Source organism: Staurois parvus, unplaced genomic scaffold, assembly GCF_062004578.1.
Source record: "Staurois parvus isolate SC_StPar_1 unplaced genomic scaffold, SC_StPar_1.0 ptg000312l, whole genome shotgun sequence".
In the NCBI taxonomy this organism is placed as follows: Eukaryota; Metazoa; Chordata; class Amphibia; order Anura; family Ranidae; genus Staurois; species Staurois parvus.
In genome coordinates, this window is record NW_028318108.1 from 2,322,214 (window position 1) to 2,341,108 (window position 18,895).

The following is an 18,895-nucleotide window of genomic DNA, read 5'->3' on the forward strand; positions in this document are numbered from 1 at the left end:
TTCAAAATCGAATGTTAAAAGGAAGCGTTTTTGAAGTACTTTGTAAATACATTCGTAAGTTCATTGAATGTACTGATGAAACTTTTTGTACAAATGTTTGCAAGAACATTCATTCAAAAATCTACTAGTGTATGGCCGACTTTAGCTTTGTGAATTGTGCACTTTGTGTACTTTGCATATTAAAGTGGTTCTAAACGGTAAACATTTTTTTTACCTTAATGCATTCCTTGTCTTTTCAGTTTTACTAGCTGTTGTACCATAACCATTGGTGATCACACTTTATAACAAACACTCTGTGTCATAATACTTAACTCCTGCTTCGTACATTTTGTTTTATATTTTTTGGTGTTTAGTGATAATGTCCCATGCTTTGATTGCATAGGTATATCATGACAGTGAAGAAGGACAGAGGTACATTCAGTTCTACAAGTTATCTGAGTTCCCATATGTTTCCATTCTGGACCCTCGCACAGGTGAGTGTGATTAGAGAGCCGGTTTTGCTCTCTGGTTCCTCCATGAACTTACTGACTGCCATTTTACCGTAAATAGGTCAGAAGATGGTTGAGTGGCACAAATTAGATGTGAGTTCCTTCTTGGAGCAAGTTACTGGATTCTTAGGGGAACATGGCCAGCTTGATGGTCTCTCCAGCAGTCCACCTAAGAAGCGACCACGTTCTGTGAGTAGGAAGACATTGTACTTTTCATTTAATATTATTTTCTTGTACAATTTGTAGGTAAATTCTGTTTCTGCTGTATGTCTTGAAACAAAGGCTGTCAGAAGTTGTTTAATAAACTATAAGGCTGCATTCACACCTGAGCGTAGAGATTTACCAGCGTTTTTATTTGAGAGTTTTTGAGCAGTTTTAGAAGTCTATTGCAAGGGTTTTATTATTGTATTATTCGCATTTTTACAGCTTCAGGTGTTTTTGTTTAGCCAATAGAACGCACTTGGGGGAGAAAATTAGGGATGGATTAGGGGTGGAGAGCTGCTGTTTGAGCAGAAAACGTGCAACAAAACTCTCGTAGAACGTTCAAGCCACACATTTTCATGCATTTTTATTGAAGTCTATGGGGTCAAAAAGGCTTGTAATCTTCCAAAAAGAAGCTCGTACATTTTTTGAGTGACAGGCGTTTTGCTTCAGGCGACAGAACACTCATGTGAACAGGGGCCAATGAAATTATTAGGATTTGGCTTCCTGAGCGTTATAGAGATTCAAGCAGAAAATCGCTCAGGTATGAATGCAGCCTAACTAAAGGCAAAACTTTTTTCCTTTTATAGTTTTGGATAGATTGTAAAGGGATTAGAACACCTGTCAGGTTTTTATTGCTCTCCATGCTCCTGTTATCAAGATTCACCCTCTCTATTTGTCCTGGTGACTGTTATCACTGAAAGTGAAAGAAAATCCCAAAGTTTGAGTTAGCAGGAGCACAGGTGACAACCAGGGATTTACTTTACTTTGGAGGAATTTTATCTAACTTTACATGAAGTAAGGGACCCTCCACCCCAGGGGATCATAAACGGCACAAAAATACTGAGAAGTCTTATAACCTTGGCTTACTTGATCCAAAAAAAGAAAAAAAAAGTTCTAGCCAGTCTAAATACTGGTAAAACAGGGTAAAAAGTCCTTCAGATAAAATATACAAAGTCCATAAAATTCTAATCGGCACCGGTGGCAGCCATCGGCAGAGTTTGGCCAACTCTGTGTAAAGAAGATGCAAGAAGAAAGGGGGAGGCCTGTAGAAGGAGTTGAAGCTCCGAGCGTGTAGCCTGTCACCTGTTCCAATCCTCTCCTCCTGGTGACGTCACGTCCACCCGTGCGTTCCATGCTGGTTCCGATGCACTTCCTGAGGTACACAGGGCATCTAGGGCCCCTTCTCTTCCATCTCCTAGCTGGATTGCAGCTTCGGACACTGCAGGACTTTGGAGTGAGCGGTGACCCAATAATAAAGAGCCTGTAATATTCACATGTCTTGTGAGTGTTTTTAATCTTGTATTAATAAATACTTTTACTAATGCTGCACTTAGCTGGCACCTCCCCCTTTCTTCTAGCATCTTCTGGGCTAATTCTGACATTTCTTATATACATGGAAAAATCAGCATTTTATTGCTAGAAAATTACTCAGAACCCCTAAACATTATAGGTTTTTAAACAGAGGCCCTGAAGAATAAAATGGAGGTGCTTGCAGTTACATCCCACAATATTTGAGCAGCCATTTTTACATCGCAAGTTTTTAGCAAAAGACTAATTTTTATCAATTCCTACTGCACACAAACACAATATAATACCCAGTTTTTGGTAAAATGTAAAAGACGATTTTGTGCCATGCTTTAAAGACAAACTACATTACATTAAATTATCCATAGGTGACACTTTAAAAGCCTTTACAGGTTAACACTTTAGCGTTAAACAGGGGGTCTGGTGCTAAAATGATTGTTCTCATTCTGACATTTGTGGTGATACTTCACGTGTGGCGCAATCACCGTTTACATATGCGTGCGGGACCTACGTGCTTATTTGCATTTAGAAATGATATAATCCCCCTGTGCTAATAGGAATCTAAATATATCTATACAGTAAGCAGCTAACACCCTATCCAATACTTATATATGGACAATTGTAAATGAATAAAAGAATGGTGTAGCGCTATATGACTAAATGTGCAAATATCACAAAATATAAAAAATACTCAATATACATATATAAGTGATAGATCCTCAAAGAGGTCTATAAATCAGTGTCTGCAGTAGTGATGATAAAGTGATACAAAGTGCATATGATTCACAGGTCCCAAACAAGGGCCTTCATAAAGTGACAAAAAACAATCCCAATTGGGAAATAATGTCCCAAACAATGTGGGATAAATTCAATAAAGTGACGTGTAAAATGCAAAACTCATAAATAGTCATAAATATCTAAAAAAAAACTGCAAAACAAATAAAGTGTCCAATCAAAGTGCAAAATCTGCAAAAAAGTGCTTCAATCTTCACACAGGTGCTTCAGTGCCAGTGCAAATGATAAATAGATATCCTTAGATGGCAGGCATGCCCCCTCACCTCCTGAATGCGACCCAAAAGGGTCAACACGCCTTATGAATCACCCTGGATCCTATGTAGAAAATCTCTCCAGACCACACAGGCTCCTCTGGTTCCACAGACCCTCACTGGTAGCTTGCTTACAGCGTGGATCCCTCTTCCACAAACAGGTAAACCGTAGTGCAGCCAATAGATATGTACCCCATTAGGGCCATGAAAGGACAAAGAATACATCTTCCATAGTGCAACACTGTTTATTTGATATACCATATAAAAAAACGCCAGTAAAACACATTTGTTAGGTGAAATCAGGCTGTCACACCACACAGTATGGGTGTATTGTATATGAACTTGGTGTACCAAAATGGAGCTCCGCCGGAAGTGCGTCACCACGTCGCATCTACGCATTGTGTCACGTACACGTGTACGTGACACGAAAGTTTCTCCAACACCTCTATGGTCAGCTGGCGTGACTGCCCACAGTGGCCCTGGGCTTCCCAGAGGGATAGAAGAGCCCAGAGATACCGCTGCATGGCAAAGTAGGTGTGGGGCACCCTTTAGCTGCTTGTAAAAATGATCTGGCGGCTGACTAGCCACTCGATCACTTTTAAAAGAAACTTCATTGCCAGCTGAAAAGAATATCAGGATCATGGCTGCTGCTGAAACAGCCATGAATCTGATATTGCCACCTCTTCCCAATGATGTATATATGCGTATATCAGTCGGGAAGTGCCTAAATTCTTTATTTACTTCTATGGATAATCCAATAGAGGTCAGATAATGGAGTATTTGTATCTTGCATCATTTTATGGATTCAACATGGGAATTCCGACCAGTATCCCAGTAGAAGGGTCTGCATTCGTGCCAGGATTGCACCGTTTCCTTTCACTCAAGATAGAATAATGGCCTACCAATGATGTATTGAAATTGTGCTTGAATTTTCTGTTTGTCCTGATTTCAACTTCTGAAGAAAGGTATTTACTACGGCTTATGTAAAGCGGCAGTTTCTCAGAACATCACAGAATTTTACACAGAAAACCCCTGTATAAAAGCAGGTGTCTGACTTCATTGGACCTAAATAATGGTCATATGAGAGAATGGAGCCATTTTGCTGGGGCAGCATTTGTACATCTACTAACAAACATGTGACCACAGTAACTGGGTGAGGGGCAACAAATGTGTCTGGGCTAGGTAAAGCTAATAAATCATTCCAACATCACACTATTGTCTTGCTATTATAAAGATTTTATTTTATGTAGAATTTGTCTGATATGTTTTGACCCTTTTTAGGAGAGCCTCATAGATGCCAGTGAAGACAGCCAACTAGAAGCGGCGATACGTGCATCCCTACAGGAAACCCACTTTGACTCTACATCAACGAAGCAAACTTCTCAGTACGAGGAGGAGTCAGATCCTGAGCTGTATTCTGGCAGTGAAGAGTTCATCTCTGTATGTGGATCTGACCATGAGGACGAAGATGGGACTCCTGTGGAAACATTGCCAGAGCCAGAGACTTGCAGTAGTAAAGCCAAGAAGGCCACATCTAAAAATGCCAATCACAAAAGAGAGCAGCAGTCAGAGCCTGTGGAAGACACGGCAGTGGAACCAGACTTTCCAAGCCAGCATGTACACCTAGAAGAATCTCCCAAATCTCAGGCTGAACCTTGTTTAGAAGAACATAGCAGCAATCCAGATCATACAGAAGATTGTGCTGATAATAACGGTGAGTACTATACGCCTCTTGTTCTCAAATTTGATTTTATACCAGGACACGTACATATGTTGGTATGCAGTTTTCGTGGACTGCCGTGTAATGCGCTCAAGAAATTGTGCTTTCTGCACTCGCTGATTGGATTATGAATGTGCATCAAATGTTTACACGTTGGCCACTTCAATGTTGCCAAGCCTGGTCTGTATTATGTTATAGAATTAGATTTCAGCTACTTGCTTATCTTTTGTCATGTTTTTGTTAAGAAGAAATCTGTGACTGCTATTAGGCCACAATTTGCACTTCCTAGATGAAAGGGAACCACCATAAATACTGTGCTTGTACGTAAAAGTGGCGTTCTGTGTACTGCTCATATTTCAACTTTGCTTAATTTCTTTCTCATTAGGACCCAAAGCAAAGTTAATGTTACGGTACCCTGATGGGAAAAGAGAACAGATTACATTACCAGAGAAAGCCAAATTAATGGTAAGTGCCTTAAAACAAATGCCATATGTTAATAAGGTATTGCAGTAGAGAAAAAATTTAAAACCTTTTTATTTATAGGTAGCAGACAGTAAAAATAGATATATAAAAAGGATAATACATAGATGACACTATAGCTCATGCAGTAAAGGGGAAAACACTCTATCTATCTATCTATCTATCTATCTATCAATCATGCCACCTCTTATTTGTAGGTGTGTACTGTATAAATCTGTCTACAGATGCTCACTGGGGTTGATCTACTAAAACTGGAGGGTGCAAAATCTGGTGCAGCTGTGCATGGTAGCAAATCGGCTTCTAACTTCAGCTTGTTCAGTTAAGCTTTGACAGTAAAACCTGTAAGCTAATTAGGTTCTATTCAGAGCTTCACCAGATTTTGGACTCTCCAGCTTTAGTAAATCAACCCATTTTATGTCTCACAGTTCAGTGGTTTTTAGTTCTGTTTCATTGCTAATGACTCCTGCACTGGATTAATATACTGCCAGAAGGGTTGAAGCTTATCACAGTATTAAATGAAAGCAATAAAATGACCTAGTGTGTTGCCAGCATGTGACTGAAAGGGTAGGGTTTGGATTGAGGTAAAGTGTTAGGGTGTAGGTTTAGCTCTAGGGGGTTATTTGTTAGGGGTTGATTTTAGAGGTTACGTGTTATTGGGCAGTTTAACAGTTCACAGCTAATTTTCTTTTTTTAAGGTTTGTGTAATAAGGAATAAAAATGTAAGGTTTGTTTTACAGTAGAGATTGCTGAGGGGATCTTATGAAATAGCAGCTTATTTTACTTATTTTTTGTCCCAAAAGCCCTGTGCTCAGAACTACTGCACCAAAATCCAGCATGTAATGATATCCTATGTATGTGAATTCAGTGGCTTGCCTCACAGCTGTTCAGCAGGATTGGCTGAATTGCGATTGGAAGGTTTCCACAGCTTCAGAATACAGTGATCACTGCTGGCAGCTATAGCCGCCAGCAGTGATCATTGTATTCTGATGCTGTGGAAACCTCCCATTGCGCATCAGGAGTGAACCTGTGGTTGAAGGAAAGAAAATTGCATATTCTATGGCTTGCTTTAGGGAAGGAAGAATCTGATTCAGATTGATGGTCTAATATGCACATTTTGCAGGGTACTTAGTGTCATTGTGATAAATAACACAGCCCAACAAAAAAAAAATTTTTTTTTCTAAGTGTCTTGCTTTTTAGACCTGTTCTTGGGGTTATTTGAGGAGCTGATTCAGGAAATTTCATTCACTAGACTGCATCAGTTCTAGTTTCTTAGATATGGTTGAATTTACATAATCTTTTAGGCCCGGTTCACACTTTGCGTGGGCATGGCAGCCCATTCATTGGAATGGGCTGCTGTGGCCACGTTTCATGCAAGGAAAATTTGTATGCACCTTCTCCAAAACGCATCCGCACGGAAACCTCATGGTCTTTTTGACCATGCAATTTCTGTGTGGTTACTCCATGATCACGCTGTGGGATAGGATAAGTGGGGGTGCCATTCAGAATGAATGCCCCCCCCCCCCGTCTCGTAAGAGAAACGCAATGAGGCTGCGGGTGGTTGCGGCTGTGGGAATCGCATTGTTTCCCATACCCGCAACCAGCCCGCAGTGTTGGGGGCTAATGTGAACCTAGTCTGAAAAGATCTTTCTGAACAATTTGTTCTTCTGTTACCTAGTTTTTGCATACAAGTTAGCAGATCTAGTAAGAGTATTCACGTACTTTTAACTGTAAGTTTACATCAGAAACATAGGATTCTAAAGTGTACGTTGTTAACTGTATTATAGATATGATTTTATAGGATGTGTGTAATATTGCCACTCATATTGTTTCATTTTTGCAGCTCAGGCACCGTAGAGGTTATGGCTACTTTTTATGTGTCTTTCATGGTACAAGATTAAATAAAACACTATATTAAAATGAAGAGTGGACTATGGCCTTTATGCTGTATCTCAAAAACTAGGGAAAAAATTTGTGCCCTTTTTGTGATCAGCGGGTCTTATTTACCCAGGAACAGGTCTAACATTGGAGGCACCAAAATGTGTGTTGGCCTGGGTAATATTGTTAGCTTTAACATGGTGTAATGGCCATTGTTCCCAGGCATAGACTGTATTGAACAGAGTTTTCAGAGCAGGATGCAAATACAATACAACATTTTTTAGTGTAATATGGTTTTGTGATGCCATTGGTTTGTAACATTGTCTTCATCTTTCTCGGCAGGCTTTGGTAAAACACGTTCAGCTAAAAGGTTACCCTAACGAGCGATTTGAGCTTTTAACAAACTTTCCCAGACGAAAGCTATCACATTTGGACTATGACATCACATTACAGGAAGCAGGCTTGTGTCCTCAAGAGACTGTATTTGTACAGGAAAGGAACTAAAAGACTCTTAAATTCCCCACTCTCACCATCCATTACTTTATCGCTACTACTATATTTTGGTCTCCTGTTTGTGTCCCATCATCGGTTCATAATACTTGGGAATGGACAGTATCAGAGATACACAGGACTTATTGAGGAGAGCACAGAGCTGTACACTGTGAAGACACAGGATGTTCGTACATTGAAACTCTCCACACTAGACACTTCATAAGTCTTATCTCTTTGTTACTATTGGATAAATCCGTGGACACCAGGTACTACTTGCCACCCTTTCAGGAAATGTACAGCTCAAGTTATATCTGGATAGTCATATATATTTTTTTGTATGAATTTGGAATTTCAAGGATATTTTCCAGATTATTTATTACTTGTTGCTGCAGAACCTGCAGATGTGCTTTTGTTTTATCTTTGACTGCTGTCATTTGCTTTTTTATTTTCTTTTTTTCAATTAGAACCATTTTGAATCTCAGTTTTCTTGTGTTCTACCAGATACGTAAAGGGATAGTTGATGGCAGAGAACACTGAAAGAGTCAGGCCTGACCATGCAGAAAATCGGTTTACTAATCGTATTGCTTCTAGGTAGAGGTCAAGAATAAACAGGCACTCGAGTGCTGTAAGACTCCTTATCATTTCTCAGAGATTTGCAGGCATGCTTGAGAATGGTTGTAAAGCAAGCCATAGACGGGTCGAACATCAGCTGATTTTTCGAACGATAAACGAAAAATCGGTCGTTCATCGTGCCGACGTTACCACCAACGATCCCAAAAATCGGCCGACTAAATAATAAAGTTCACCCCATATAACAGCCAAACTTCTGTTCCTTGCAGGTCACAGCTCATGCGCAATTTTTTTATTGTTAAAACGATCGTCCAATTTAGCCATCATTGACGGGAAAATCGGCTGTTTTTCTAAATCGGCTAATTTTCCAACATGACTGATAATCTCAAAGTGCAAAAAACCCAAAAACTGGCCGACCAATTAACCCACTAACAGTGCAAAAATCGGCCGATTTTCGAACCGTCTATGGCCAGCATAAGTTGCTTTCAGTAAAATGGTTCCTGAGACTTAGTCTTAGTGTTTATAATAAGAACAGGCAATAATGCGTTCTCTTTTGTCATATGTGCTGCTCATGTATGTCTTGCAATAGGTATGACACTCTTTTTGCAGAGCCCATATCCTGGGGCAGTCTAGAAAACCTTTATTTTGTCTTGTCTGTTTATCTTGTCATAGATAAGCATATCTGCATAAAGTATGCACATTGTGGGCACAACCCACTTAAGAGTTCTCTCATTTTCATCCTTAAAATGATTCTGTTTTTCTCTGCACATTCTCTTGCAGGTTATGGATGTCCAAATTACCAATTCTGTACATCGAAAATATATATATATCTGTATATCTTCATATTCACCCTGATGCTATCCTCCTGTAGGTCATTGTCAAGGCAGGAATAGTGTTAAAACGTTGTATGAAAAAATCCTCAGCGCAATGGACCTCCAATGAGACAGATATTGCAGCTAGCATGTAATGTATTCCCACATGTAAACCATAAATCAAAAAAATGCAGCGCAATACTATAAACTCAAATACGGTGCTGCTAATATCCAACGTGCATAAACGAATAGTGAAAACAAAAATTGTGCTTCATGACAATAATATGTGCTACATCAAATATATATAAGCACATACATATGAATACCCATAAAACTGCATATATCAGTGCAGAATGAATAGTGTATACAAATATCAAATTAACTGTTCAAAGTAGTGGACTGTCCCTTTAACACTCCAATATCTTCACATGTGCTTGTGCGGTATATCTCCTGTGCATCGTATACCAAATATACCAAGTATGCCAAATATACTATCAATAAGTGTCCCAAAATTATGATTTACAAAAAAAAAAGGTGAACCATCCCTTTAAATCCACTGTTCTCTAGGTGAGTCTGTGCGATCACGCTACTGTATACACATGTACGATGCTTCTGTGTCACCCCTTAGTGCTCATCCACCTCTGACACACAATTGCACTCACCTACAAGTTTGACCCAAAATACCAGGTCAAACTACGCTGGTCCCTTTAACCCGGGAGGGTATATTGGTACCAAGATCTTCACCACCGTCAGCACTTAAAATCTCCAGAATGCTCCACAAACATGAAAAAAATGCTCCATATAGTGAAGTATTGCCAAATAAAACCGACTTTATTAAAATATTCCAATACACTCACATTTAAAAGTGTCCACCTGGGACACCGCAGAGTAAAAACTCACTATACTTTGTAACTGTAGAATAAAGTGCAGGATTCCCGTATCCAAAATGGCGGCACGTGCACTTCCGGTTTGCGGCTTGACGTCATCGGCGTACCCTACGCGTTATGTCACGTCATGTGACTTCATCATGCACATTGGATATTAGTAGCACCGTATTTGAGTTTATACTATTCCGCTGCATTTTATTGATTTATAGTGCTGAAACGTTGTCCAAGATGGCTAGAAAGAGGCGTCAGAGACACTGAAAGCACAGCCAAATCTGTCTTCAATATAAGAAAGCTTGAATTAGGATAGAATGCTTCTTTAAATAAAGCATATCTAAACCCATAAACAAAAGGTAATAGTCATTAGTCTGAAATAAGAAACTAATCTAGCCACCACATCAAAGAATGTTTTCAGCAAGTACAGAAAATACCCATTGATCTTGCTGGAAAGGCCATGTCCTTCTTACTTTAAGTGGAACTTTAGTCAGAAATTAAAGTCCTGCTAGATCACTATAGGCTGGCCCCTTTTGCACATATAGCTATGTAAAACATAAAAATAAGTGCCTATACTGTGTGAAATGCAGTAATACACTGTCTCACCCTGCTCTGCACATGTTCAGTTGCTCTCTATTTTCCGGCACACTGACAAAAATGTAGAGGCCAATCTGCTGAAAGCCTAAAGATTTACTTCTCTCTGGGCTGGGCTCAGCAAAATGGCACCCTCCAGCAAGAAGAAACAGGAACAATGCTGGAGACAATTCACAGCAAACACTAATTTGGGTAGCATAAATATTAATGTGGAATATATGTTCCTTGCTAAAAACATTATTTTTCCTCAGATTGTTATGGGTAATGCTCCACTTTAATGTGACCTGAGAAGACAGCACAAACATCCTTATTGTTCTTGTACAATCGATTAATCCCATTAACTACCATGTAATGGAGATGAACAAAGGCAGACATGTTTGTCTGGTTGGACAGAGTACAGTCTGTGTGACAACCATGACTACCTCCATAGCTACAATGGAGAAGTGAGTGGGTCAGGAAGGGTGTTATTTGCAGCATCACTAGGTCAAAATAAAGGGAAAAAGAAGCCTGAATAGTGAAAGTGAATGCAGCCACCACCTCTAAGGACTGGTAAACTGCACTCTATTACATTTTTTTGGGGGGGGGGTCTTATGCTTTAAACTTTTTTGCACGATGGAAGTTTTTTCTGAGAACAATTTTAGTAAGTCACCGACTTTTTTTTTTTTTTTTTTTTAAGCTGGGCAGTTAAAGTTCACTTTTGTATGATGATGGTTACATTTACAACAGATGTAGCCCCTGTCATACTTTCTGTAAGTTACTTTGTACATTCCTCTGTATAGGATCACCTCTGGCAGGCTTGCTGATAGATCTGTCATCACACATGGATTCTTTTTCGTTTCCCCCACGATATTTTGGTTTACCCTTTTAGTTGGGATTACACTACACACTGGTCCATTTAAAGGGAATCTATAGTCTTTTTAAAGTGTTTATAGGTAGTTATGCATGATTGGGTTGATCATCTTATCAAGATGTTTTCATGCTTAAAGCATATATTTATATATGTAATTGAATGGCCATATTGGGTCATTAATATATTCAAAAATGGCTTCCTGCATAGTAGTGCAAGTCTCTCACACTGCTTATATTGTTTGACAACAAAATGTTGAGGCAGACTTTAGAGGCTGTATCCTGAAAAACAATGGCTGTTTGGTATGAGATGCCTTTTAACTGCCTGAAATGTTTTTTTTGCCCTCCTAAATTCAGAAATCACGAGATAAAAATAACCCATACTCACAATTGTGAGCCTCCCAGAAATAATCAGCCCAAGGTCTTATTCATATTAGCAGTATGGATGGTACTGTTAGTGTAAATGGTTTTGTCTCAACAGTCTTTCAGCAAGTGATCAATACTTACCTGATATTCACCCACTAGAATGCCAAACAATCTCTATTTAACAACAATGATAAAACATACCAAACATGTTTAAATGGGGAAAAAAATGCTTTTGGGTATGCTTTCTTCTAACTCAAAATATGTAATCACTGAAAATTGACTTATAGCTTCCCTTTAAACGCTGCTGATGTAAGTAAGGTAATAGGTATATCCTAGCACTAGGGCAGTTTCTCTCTGTTCTGCTCCAAGTGTGCATTCAGAGACAATACAGATTAAGGATCCCAAATTTGTGTTTTTTTCCTAAGATTATCTTTTTTATCTTTTATCCTAAGATGATCTTTTCTTTTTACTGATTTTCTGACCGAAAGAGCTATTTTGCTTGGCACATAAAACTCAGACCATTAATACAGAGATGTTCATGTCCAAGGAGCCTTTCACACATGGCCTCAGAAAAAGCATTTTTTGGTTCTTCTAGCTGTCCATAACGGAGGAGCCCATAAATGTAGAGAGACGGTAGGTACAAGAAGCGAACAGTTCCTGTGATATTCAAGTTGCTATACTTCTGGATTTACCCTTTATCTCAGCTCTAATAGAGCTGACATATATCTTATGCAGATATTAGGGGCTGCTGGAGGAAGTGGCATAAATAGATTGAAATGGGGATCTGGAAGTAGACCTGTCTGGGTACTGGTATAGGACCATCACAGGGCCATGCACGTATGCAGGAAATATCACGTGATAGTGCTGAAAGATTGTTTTGTAGATGCACTGTGTGCACGGTGCTTTCTCTTTTTCCCAAAGGAGTGACGCAGACATTCTGAAACTTTAAAGTTAAACTGCTGCCTACAGAAGGCTTGGACCATGGTAAATTAAAAAAAAAAAACTGTAGTCCATCTCTGGTCCTTCTACCAATATGCCTTAGTTTTTTGCCCGTATTCCAAATGTTTCAAAGTCTTTTGTCTGCTCCACTGATTCAAGACTTATGAGCAGTATGGGTTTTCTAATTTTAGCTTTATCCTATTCACTGTGAGCTGCTAATACATAAACATATTTCAAACCCTCTGAGAAATGCACCCTTTCTGTTAAAATCAAGTTACAGTGAAGGAAATAAGTATTTGATCCCCTGCTGATTTTGAATGTTTGCCCACTCACAGAGAAATGATCAGTCTAAAAATCGAATGGTAGGTGTATTTGTAACATTGAGAGACAGATTAGTAACAAATAATTCAAAAGAAATACATGTCTAACAAATTATGCACTGATTTGCATGTTCATGAGGGAAATAAGTATTTGATCCCCTATCATTCAGCAGGATTTCTGGCTACCAGGTGTCTTTCATACTGGTAACAAGCTGAGATTAGAAGCAGTCTCTTAAAGGGAGTGCTGCTAATCTCATTTTGTTACCTGTATAAAAGATACTTGTCCACAGGAACAATTAAGCAATCAGATTCCAAACTCTCCACCATGGCAAAGACCAAAGAGCTGTCCAAGGATGTCAGGGACAAGATTATAAACCTACACAAGGCTGGACTGGGCCACCAAACTATCGCCAAGCAGCTTGGTGAGAAGGTGACAACAGTTGGTGCAGTCATTCACAAATGGAAGAAACACAAAACAACTGTCAGTCTCCCTAGCTCTAGTGCACCATGCAAGATCTCACTTCGCGGAGTGTCAATGATCATGAGAACAGTGAGGATTTATCCCAGAACTACACATGAGGATCTTGTCAATGATCTCCAGGCAGCTGGGACCACAGTCACCAAGAAAACAATTGGTAACACACTACACCAACAAGGATTGAAATCCTGCAGTGCCCGCAAGGTCCCTCTGCTCAAGAAAGCATATGTCCAGGCCCATCTGAAGTTTGCTACTGAACATCTGAATGATGCAAAGGAGGACTGGTTGAAAATGTGGTCAGATGAGACCAAAATCGAGCTCTTTGGCATTAACTCAACTCGCTGTGTTTGGAGGAGGAGGAATGCTGCCTATGACCCCAAGAACACCATCCCAACTGTCAAATATGGTGGTGGAAACATTCTGCTTTGGGGGTGTTTTTCTGCTAAGGGGACAGGACAACTGCACCGCATCAAAGGGATGATGGACGGGGCAATGTACCGTCAAATCTTGGGTGAGAACCTTCTTCCCTCAGCCAGGGCATTGAAAATGGGTCATGGATGAGTGTTCCAGCATGACAATGACCCAAAACACACGGCCAAGGCAACAAAGGAGTGGCTCAAGAAGAAGCACATTAAGGTCTTGGAGTGGCTTAGCCAGTCTCCAGACCTTAATCCGATTGGCAACTCAAACTTTCAGCTCCCTCCACAGATTTTCAAACGTCAGCCACCAAACCTTAATGACTTGGAGAGGATTTGCCAAGAGGAGTGGGCCAAAATTCCTCCTGAGATGTGTACAAACCTGGTGGCCAACTACAGGAAACATCTGACCTCTGTGATTGCCGACAAGGGATTTGCCACCAAGTACTAAGCCATGTTTTGTGAAGAGGATCAAATACTTATTTCCTTCATGAACATGCAAATCAATGCATAATTTGTTAGACATGCATTTCTTTAGAATTTTTTGTTGCTATTCTGTCTCTCAGTGTTACAATACACCTACCATTCAATTTTTAGACTGATCATTTCTTTGTGAGTGGGCAAACATTCAAAATCAGCAGGGGATCAAATAATTATTTCCTTTACTGTAAATACCTGTTGGTGGGGTACAGTCTTCTCTTGATTCTTATGCCGACAATCTTGTCTGGATCCACCTCCTTTCCATCTCCTGTATTTGATTAGTGTTGTTGGCTCTGGGATGCCTGCTTTCCCTCTCCCTCCTCCTCTCACACAACACATAGCTCAGATTGATCCTCTTACAGACACCTTCTATCTGCACACGAGGAAGCTGTCTGCTATTCTGCAGTTCTGACATGTAAAGTTCCCAGATAAAATGGCTGTGAGCTGTGTGTTATGTGAGAGGGGGAGAAGGGAGGGGGAGAGCAGACAGCTCAGAGTTGACATCAGTCAAACGCAGGAGAAGAAAAGGAGGTGGATCCAGACAAGATTGTCCGCATAAGGATCCTGAAGACTGAAGCCCCTCCCACTGGTATTTACCTTGATTTTAAGAGAGAGGGTGCACGTCTCAGAGGGCTGGAAAGATTTTTATGTATTAGCAGCTCACAGGGAATAGGATAAAGCTGAAATTAGAAAATTAATCTGTGATTTTTTTTCTTTCTAGCAACTTTGCCGTTTTAATCAAGAATCTTCACCTGATATCTGCAGGTGGTCTCCCCACCTTATTCGCAGCTATCCAGTGTATTTATCTTCCACCTTGGCTTTTGGTCTTTGGCCTCTGCTGGACTGGGTAAACATAGAAGTGACCTTCACCTGCAGCTGCAACTTGTCTGATTCTAAACATTAGGAAGTCTTGCATCCCTGATGCCTAGGTGCATGAGGTGGTGTCCCAAAGTTTCAAGCTCCAGTTTTGTTCCCTGCAATCTTCTTGCTCTCTAATCTCGCAATTTCAATTTGTACCATCAGCGTCTAGCTAATATCCACTGTGCGCTCTCTGGTCTTTTGGATCAACCAGTCCTTGCCTCATTTCCTGTTGCAGAAACTTTTTGGGGGGTTTACTCCAGTCAGTGAGGTAGAGCAAATCCTGTCTTGGACAGAACATTGTGTTCCAGTTTTGATGGGTCCTGTACATTCTTGATGTGGACAATTTGTAGGCACGTTTTCTCAACCAACAGTGTTCAAACCCAGAACAGTGATCTCTGCACCCAGAGTTGTTCTGAGACCTGTGTTGCAAGTGGGAGACACTGGATGTGTGGACCTCCTGTCCTCCAGATTTAACAAACTGTACAGTCTCACATCAAATGAAATCGTAGGGGCACACACACTCCAAGTTAACCAAGTAGCATTACACTAATGCTGCTATGTTAAAGCAGAATTCCGGTCCCTGCCACCTTTCAAAAAAAAATTTAAGTCAGCAGCTACAAATACTGTTGTTGCTGACTTTTAATAGTAGGGTATTTACCTGTCCATGCATCCAGCTGTGTCCACCCCAAGCTGATTCTTCAGTTGGCTGTTGGGTGCTGGCACCGGCATCTTAACTAAGGCAAACCGGCAGTGAAGCCTTGCGGCTTCACCGCCGGTGTCCTATTGCGCATGCACAAAGCACGCTGTGCTTTGTGAATGGGCTGTAGTCTTCTGGGATGATGATTACATTCTAGGAGTTCTTATAGCCCTAGATTGGCCCAGGAGAGCCTGGTATGCTGCCTTTGCAAGACTTGTGTAATGGGCTCTGCTAGATGGACTGGATCTGCTATCCCAAGAAATAGTTTTACCACCCTACCTCTTGGTCAGTGGATTTAAAGGCATAGCTGTTGAAGCCCAGGTTGTAGGACACAAGAGTATCTCTTATTGTGTGGACATCAACGAATGTGGAAGATTTCTTTTGCTTGGTGTTTGTTCACGAGATGGATCCTCTCCCTCCTGTAGTGGGATCTGGACCCCACCATTTGATTCTTCATACTATCAGAGGCTAGATTTTTGCATTTGCTAGTCTGTTCCAGAGACCTTTCGCTTCTCACTGTCTAATCAAATTCCCTTTGGTGCCATGGTATTTGAATCTGGTCTTCTTGGTGCTTCTGAAGCCTCAATTTGAACCTTTCAGTCATTCCCCTCTCTACTTCTCACTTGTGTGCAGCTCCAGTTCACTAGCAGGAAATGTTCATCTGTCCAGATGTAATTTTAGTTGTAACAGTTTAGCAAGACTGATTCTTTTTGTCCTTCAGGATGGTCCCAGGTAGGGTGCCCTGAATGCTTGTTTTTCCATTTTTAGGTGGCTTATGCACACTATTTTACAGGCTTACGTTTCCAAGGATTGGGATCTCCCCTTTCCAGTTAAGGCTCACTCCACCAAAGCTGTGAGTGCTTCATGTACATTTTGGCAAGTTTTACCTGGTGGATGTTTCTGCCTCACCTGATGTCAACTTTGGGCATTAGGTCTTTCAGGTGGCTTTTTGAGCTGTAGGCAAGCTAATGTTCTTGCTGGGTCTGTTAGCTGTTTTTTGGTTTTGTTGCCCACCCCTCAGTTGCACTACTTTTGGACACCTTGATGGAGGTTTCAGAACTGTGTCCTTTTTAAAGATCAAGAAAAAAAATATGATTGTTGTACTAATTTGATACTGCTTTGCTAGTAAACTGATGCATGCTGGCCCACAGGTTTTTGTTTGCTATCATCCAATCCTCCTGTATATCTGTGTCTCACAATGGAGAAAAGGAATTTATGGTCCATTCAACAATCGTATTTTTACAGGTATATTTTGAATGCGTACACATTCAGGTTTGTTTCATTGTTATATGTAGTGTCTAGTGTTTATTTAATCTCGTAAATGTCTATTTGCAGTTTGAATCAAGCAGGACAAACTCCAATAAAAAGCTCTGTTTAATATGCTTAAGGCTGTACCTACCAAATTTTAAAATATTACACATGGTAATGAACAGTAATAATTGTAAAATGTTTCAATGTGAAAACCAGGGATGCACCGATGCCGGTATCAGTACTGATACTGAGTATTTTCACAAGTACTCATGAAAATGCTCCCGATACCTGAAACCGATACTTTGTGGTGCAATTTGCATCAATGGACGCAAATTGCACCAGAAAGAATAGTATGCAATTTTTACAGGAATGCGGTACAATTCCTGTCGAAATCGCATACGGTTTCCCCACTGCTCCTGTGTGAACCCAGGCCTGTCGTAGCCTGTTCACACAGGAGTGGTGTGGGAAACCTCCTTAGCCCATACTGTCATCCCTGCGAGGAGAGAAAGCTGCAGGGATCTCAAATCCCCAGACCTGTGAAGCAGCTTTCTCTCCTCTTCTTGCAGGGTTGACAGTATGGGCTAGACGGCTTCTGATTGGTCAGCATTATCCATGTGAACTCAGGTTCGGAAAGGAGCACAGAAAAGAAGAACATTTTACTCGTGCTTGACACGGTTTTCATCACACTTGAAGTTTGCATTCTGTTGGAATAATTTATACATCTTATGGGCACACATGATTACCATTGGTCTTCTGTTCATTTACACTCACCTGCCACTTTATTAGGTACACCTTGCTAGTACTGGGTTGGGACCCCCTTTTGCCTTCAGAACTGCCTTAATTCTTCGTGCCATAGATTCAACAAGGTGTTAGAAACATTCCTCTTGATTTTGGTCCATATTGACATGAGTTATTGTTGCCTTTCTATCATCTTGAACCAGTGTGCCCATTCTCCTCTGACATAAACAAGGCATTTTCATCTACACAACTGCTACTCACTGGATATTTTCTCTTTTTCGGACAGTTCTCTGCAAACCCTAGAGATGGTTGTGTGTGAAAATCTCAGATCAGCAGTTTTTGAAATAATGGCATCAACAACCATGCCATGTTCAAAGTCACTTAAATCCCCTTTCTTCCCCATTCTGATGCTCAGTTTGAACTTCAGCAAGTTGTCTTCACCAAGTCTAGATTCCTAAATGTATTGAGTTTCAGCCATGTGATTGGCTGCTTAGCAATTTGTGTTACCAAGCAAATGAAGCGATAGAGTGGACAGTGAGTGTATTTGTCTCATTTTAAAGGTAACTCATGCTTTGAACATGCAAGGCTTGAGTACCAGATTCATTTTAAGGTCCAGCCTCTCGCCCACCATTGTTCTTCACCTGGAAAAAAAGGAGGTACCAGGTACTTACAGATATCTGGACCATGTGACTTACTCCCTCCTCCCATAGAACAGTGCTAATTATTAAGGGAGATCTGCCTGACTTTGTTCCCAGCAGAGAATAATGGTGGCCAAGGGGAAAGTAATTGTTAGATGCGGCAAGGACCGAAGTAAACCTTTTTCTTTCCCCTGCATGGCCAAAGCATTTCTTTTAAGTAATGGTTCACTGGTTTAGTTTATCCTTCTGTTGTGTCTACTTTAAAGAGTTAGTTCATCCTCCAGCAATATTTCATGTATAATCAGAGTTTGCATGGGTTTTCCAGTGGTTTCTTGTATCTCTTGGAGCTCTTAATGACGACCATCTTTCAGACATTATTCCTAGCTGTGTTCCTAACCAAT

The 18,895-nt window shown here is 40.5% G+C and overlaps 1 protein-coding gene across 2 annotated transcripts in view; it reads left to right on the forward strand.

Annotated features, from left to right (window-relative positions):
- The window catches only part of UBXN7 (UBX domain protein 7), a 31,690-nt gene extending 22,794 nt beyond the window's left edge, over positions 1-8,896 (forward strand). For both annotated transcript variants that reach the window (XM_089683527.1, XM_089683528.1), the window contains 5 exons: positions 383-473; positions 550-677; positions 4,325-4,757; positions 5,149-5,228; positions 7,461-8,896. In XM_089683527.1, the coding sequence (XP_089539653.1) occupies positions 383-473; positions 550-677; positions 4,325-4,757; positions 5,149-5,228; positions 7,461-7,622 (894 nt within the window). In that variant the 3' untranslated portion in view covers positions 7,623-8,896. The remainder of the gene's footprint in view (positions 1-382; positions 474-549; positions 678-4,324; positions 4,758-5,148; positions 5,229-7,460) is intronic.
- Positions 8,897-18,895: the final 9,999 nt, after the last annotated feature.